Source organism: Limulus polyphemus, unplaced genomic scaffold, assembly GCF_000517525.1.
Source record: "Limulus polyphemus unplaced genomic scaffold, Limulus_polyphemus-2.1.2 Scaffold780, whole genome shotgun sequence".
Lineage (NCBI taxonomy): Eukaryota > Metazoa > Arthropoda > Merostomata > Xiphosura > Limulidae > Limulus > Limulus polyphemus.
The window spans coordinates 206,777-212,610 of NW_013666390.1; the positions used below are offsets into that span (position 1 = coordinate 206,777).

The window sequence follows — 5,834 nt, forward strand, 5'->3', positions numbered from 1 at the left end:
AGTAACTTATGTGTAGTTTTGAACAAAAATTGAAAATATTTCTATATTTTGCATACTGAATTAGGGTTGTTAGTATTAGTTTATGTATAATTTTGATCGGTTGGAATACTGCTTCCTAAAGGCTACATTTCTTCCTCAATTTCTTTTAGTAATGCTGTATTTCAGCCTCTGTATGTAGTTATTGCCTTAGGATATATCTAATACACATAATGGAGTTACACTGATTTCTGTATTACCCATCTTTCCTTTTAAATGTTTAATTTTATCAAGAAATCTTTTTTAAATGTTGAAAACCTAAGTGAAACTTTCAGTGTTAAATAAACTTTTTGGAGTGAGAACATACTGATTAGCCAAATAATCAAATATGATGGAACAGCACAACATTCAGAACTTTGCATTTCCTGACTTGTTGCCTGTGAAAGTACTAGTTAACTTAATCTTTCTTAACATGTGGCTTGTTTTCCATCAAAACAAAGGGGGTAATTATTATTGATATTAGCACATTTGTACTTCACTATAGGAGGTATCTATGTGTTACAAAGTATTACATTATAGTACTTCTTAACAGATAATACCAGAAGTAAAAATTGAAATTCAGTTCAATTTGTAATGGTACTTATGGTATGTTCACAGTTTATGTAATATGAAAAACTAAACACTTTCAACAAAAGGTATTCCATGTTTTATAAATGTCATTTGTCGCAAAACAGCAGCCAAAATAATTCACTTTTTTTGGACAAGCTTTTATTTACAGTCAGTTGTTAAATCTTAGTTGTGTTAGTATGAAAAAAAATTTTAAATCTGTCATATAATATATACTTAAAACATATATTTCCTGAATCTAACCAACTAACCATGGCCTAATCCTTACAAGTATTTTACTATTGCTAAGTAAACCATTTACAAAAAAAAAAAAATACATTTCACAAATAATGACTTTTAGAATTTCACTTGTTTAATATTTTGCACTAAATTACAATAAACCTAATTATTTAACATTTATGTTTTTGCTATAAAAAAAATACTTTTCATTGTATAAGAACAAAACTAAAATCTTGACCAAACCTCGGTGCAATAAACTTCACTTTATTTCTGTTAAAAACAGACCTAGTCCTAAATAAATGAATTTATAATTGATGTTTTAGTTCTTTTATTTATTAAATAATTACTCATAGTAAGAAAATTTTGCAAAATTACTATTACCTTTAACAATGCAGTGTAATGTCAAGAGTGTAAAAACAACAAAAATTCTTAAATAGGAGAATTTACTCAACTACCCCCTATGACTTCATTATTATTAGCATGAAATTCTGACAACACAGTTTTCTATAATGTACATTTTTCCAAAGAACAAAGAGTAGGATTTGAACTTACATTCCTAATTTCCAGTGGTTCTCAACCTTTTTTTTTTCTTCAGATTGAGTCTCAGTACTTATATTGCCTGTCCAAGGCCCATATTTTAAATCCAGCAGACTAACAAGAAATATGACGTTTACACAATGTTAAACTATCAGTATTTTCTTACCAGTTACTGAAAAACTAGTCCTTGTTTCACACTGAATAATCAATCCCAAAGAGGAATGTTACATTATTTACCAGTGAGCAATCACTGGTACCTTCCATTTTCTTTTGTTCTGTTACATCACATATATTTATTTTATTGAAATACCTTACAACTTTTATATATCTGTGATGTTACTTTGCTATTTCTTATGGTCTAGAACTTGGGAAACGTTGTTCTAACAAATTAAGTTTAGATGATACAGAATACAGGTCTGTATCCTATTTACTATTTTCATGCCTCACAAGAACTTTTTCCATACTCACTTCTTCAACAGAAAATATGGATAACTTTTTTAAATTTTTTGAAGAAAAATTAGGTGTCATACTTTACATTACATGCTAAAATTAAAACTAATCAAAAAGTTATTTTACTGTACTTAGTAGGTTGTTGAAAAATAGGCAGATCTAATTGTTCTAAACTTACAGCTTCCTGTTTTATTTCTTACTACTTAAATAAATGTATAAAGATTACATGTTTTACTAGACAGAAGTTCTTCAATAGCAGAGTATTAATAACAGGAGTTCACAGAACCACCTAGACATGTTGGTTCTGTGTGAAGCTTTACCACATTTCGTGTTAAACTACATATGTGAAGTGGCTGCACAACAAAATCGTGTAGATATAAATTATTATTTGGAAAAGAATAAAAGCTTTAAGATCATATTTATTAAAATTTTATCACTAAAAAAAGCTAAGAATGTAATAGTAGTTTTATCTGCTGAATACTGTGTGAGAAACAATTTATACATAAGTATTCATGTAATATAATTATCTCAAGTCAGCTAATATGTACATAACTGGTACAGTTAAGAGAAAAATTTTCATGTTAGTGCATCTGAAACAAAAAACATTCACAGCATTAACATCATTTCACTTTCATTTAATACGTAACTGGAAAAAAATTAGATTTAAAATTATTTCATATACTGACTAAATTCCAAAAAATTACATTACATTGTGAACATAAATATATATATATATAAATGGTAAATAAAAATGCAGTGTTTATATCAAAGATAAGACTTGCTGCAATATTTATATATGTATATACTAAAGCACTGTGCAAATTTTGTTTATCTTGTATGTACAAAAACTTCAACACACAAGTAAATTCTTCAGTCTGCATAATAAGCCTTGGATACACAGCAAGAAAATCGTCATACATATGCATGAGCTTCAGCTAATTTTCAAAGCTATCATTGCCTGCAATAATAAGATATAGAAGAAATAAGTATGATACGTCTACATATACAAACCCATAAAACTTCATCATTACAACAAGTTTTTTCTGTAGTTTTCAGGTTTATTTATGAAATTACAATAATATTTAAACTTCATCTTAGGCTTGCATATCCTTTTAATAAAACAAATTAAAAATGATGCTCATTGTAAAAAAAAACAACTAAGATTACTAAAGTTACAATTACTTGGAATGCACTGAGCACATAGACTAAAGTGGCACCACACTTAAGCTAAATATCTATTCTTAAAAAAAAACACGAAGAATTGAAACATTACATTAAATCTGATCACCCAAGATAGTATTATTCTTATAAAGTTCAGTTTGATGAAAGAAACCTCAGAAAAACTATATTTATATCAGGTGTGTTAACTTCAAATATCAATCTAATATTGATTATTCTAAATAAACTGAGTACAACTATGGCTTATCAAACTATGCCTAATCCAAGATATTCTGACATTGATCATTCTGAGAAAATACAAGGACCAGCTAGTTCTTACCTCGAGTGTGTTTAGCATAAAATAAGAAACAAAACTAGTAGAAAAAATACAGCCTTTCACGACGCAGGGGATTAAGAAGTCTCCATTCACGCTTAACTTGAACATACTGCAGACAAGAGCGAGCACAGATCACGATACCTGCAGCAAAACAAGTAGTAATTATAGCAACATCCTTAACTATATGCTATTGTTCATAACAACTTAATGACTGTTTTTTAAAACAAACTAAGAAACAATTCACATCATATGCTACATACACAAAGTTTTATTTTTCAACTACGTTCTTAACTGTGTAAAGTGTAAAGTATTTCTTTAATTTATATAAAATTCTTCATAAAATATTAAAATGATTTACTTTCTATAATTTCTCCTTACCAAAGGCCATTATGATCCACCACAGCCATTCATTTTCTGAACTCACCAAATCAGTAGAGTGCTATAACAAACATATAAAGCTTTATTTCACACCAAACTCTGCAATTAAGTGTGTGGAATGCACACATCATAAAGAAAGACAAAAGTTAGCTAAGCTTAACTGCTTCAGGAGTTAATACAAAATTTCTTAAAACAAGACTTAGTTCCGCTTGATCAGCAAAAGAACAAGACTCAAATCAACAGAACTATAAATTCTAACACAGTGAGTACAAACTGAGAGAAAAATGTATCTGACTTTCACAAATTATTTGCCATAAATCAATCAAAAAATTTAAACAAATATATCTACTTACTATAATATTTGGGGCTACTACAAAACTCATATCTTATAACTCTTGTTTTGGCTTTTTTTTTTAGTATCTAATGTTACTGTTATATTAACTTCTAGTTTTAAAAAGGGAACCTAATTATTATAACATGACGACTAAACAAATGAAGTATGAAAGTTAAATAAAACATTTAATGAAAATGAAATTGTACAATTTCCAACTGTATATTAGCTACTACAAAGAAAGAAGTTTAAGAAAGAGATAATGTAATATATTTGTGGGAGGTGCTTGGTTTTATATATTACTCATTACTTAAATTCAATAAGTAATTTAATCCTAATTTCTTATTTTTTTATTTGCAGTTTGAGCTTACTTTTAATTTTTAATGGTGGAGATTGGGAAGTTATGTTGCTTAATTGTCAAACCCTAATCATACAGATGGGTAGTATAACTGTTATATTACTGCAATATTCATTCTGATTTAGATTCCAATGGTATACATACAACCTATAAAAAAAGATTCTGTATTTTGTGACTTTCTAACTGTACAGTTACTACCACATCTAGCCATTGATGGTGAACAAATAATAACTTGATAACAGTGACAACAGAGGACAATACAAGTAGCCTATTACAGTTCTTTCCTGATTTTCCACATTGGCTTTGTAGAACATTCCAGTTTATTAAAGAAAATTGAAGTATCTGATTTATTTTATAATTTATAAACTGTCAAAAGAATTCTATGTCTTGGCATATATATTCTCAAGTTTTTGTATCTTCGCTGAATGATGGTTGTATATACTATACAATATCCACCAAATTACTGCCTTTATAGTTTTATCTTCAAGGTCTTTTTTAACAATGAAGTTATCCATATGACTAAGCTTCGTGCAGGTACCCAGGTTACCTTTAGGCCTACAACTTGTCACTGTTACTAATCAGGATTAGATTTATGCCTACCAAATAAATCTTTCAATATAACAAATACTCCACTTTTCGATTTCCCTAATAATTACACATCTTCAATGTTTTTGGTTTTTTTGCCCTTTGATGTGATGCCGTTTCAGCATATTTTTGCCTATCCCACTTATGTCCAATGTTGTTGTTTTTTCAGGCTTTGCAAATAGTTTTGTGCTTATCAGATTCATAGCAGTGAACTCACTGTATTGTTCATTATAGAGCCACACTTCTCCATTATTCCAGTGTATTAAGTCTTAGCCTACAATACAGAAAAGCCCTATTAATGTTTACTAACCCATACAAAGTTCACACAGTTATCATTCATTTGGCACTGTTTGTTTAATAATGACAGTTTGTCAAGTTACGAGGTCTTCAAGGTCAAATGTAGACCACCATTTTAAACTGACAGAGGTTACTGCTATACACACATGCATGCTACTAATTGAAATGTAGATTGTATGGCCATGAAATTAAATGAATGTAAAACTGTCAACATTAACTCCAGGAGTAAGCTGTCATAAGTTACACCACACAACATTACATGTGTCAACATTAATAACTCCAGGATGGTGTAACTTATGACAGCTTACTACAACATTATATGTATCAATATTAATAACTCCAGGAGTAAGCTGTCATAAGTTACACTACACAACATTACATGTGTCAACATTGATAACTCCAGGAGTAAGCTGTCATAAGTTACACTACACAACATTACATGTGTCAACATTGATAACTCCAGGAGTAAGCTGTCATAAGTTACACCATACAACATTATATGTATCAATATTAATAACTCCAGGAGTAAGCTGTCATAAGTTACACCACACAACATTACATGTGTCAAAATTAATAACTCC

General features: G+C 29.1%; 1 protein-coding gene across 3 annotated transcripts in view; it reads right to left on the reverse strand.

The window, feature by feature from the left end:
• Positions 1 to 659: 659 nt before the first annotated feature.
• Positions 660 to 5,834, reverse strand: part of LOC106460491 (NEDD4 family-interacting protein 1-like) — a 19,412-nt gene continuing 14,237 nt past the window's right edge. For all 3 annotated transcript variants that reach the window (XM_013920193.2, XM_013920192.2, XM_013920194.2), the window contains exons 7-9: positions 3,683 to 3,743; positions 3,308 to 3,445; positions 660 to 2,767 (exon numbers count right to left, since the gene is read on the reverse strand). In XM_013920193.2, the coding sequence (XP_013775647.1) occupies positions 3,342 to 3,445; positions 3,683 to 3,743 (165 nt within the window). In that variant the 3' untranslated portion in view covers positions 660 to 2,767; positions 3,308 to 3,341. The remainder of the gene's footprint in view (positions 2,768 to 3,307; positions 3,446 to 3,682; positions 3,744 to 5,834) is intronic.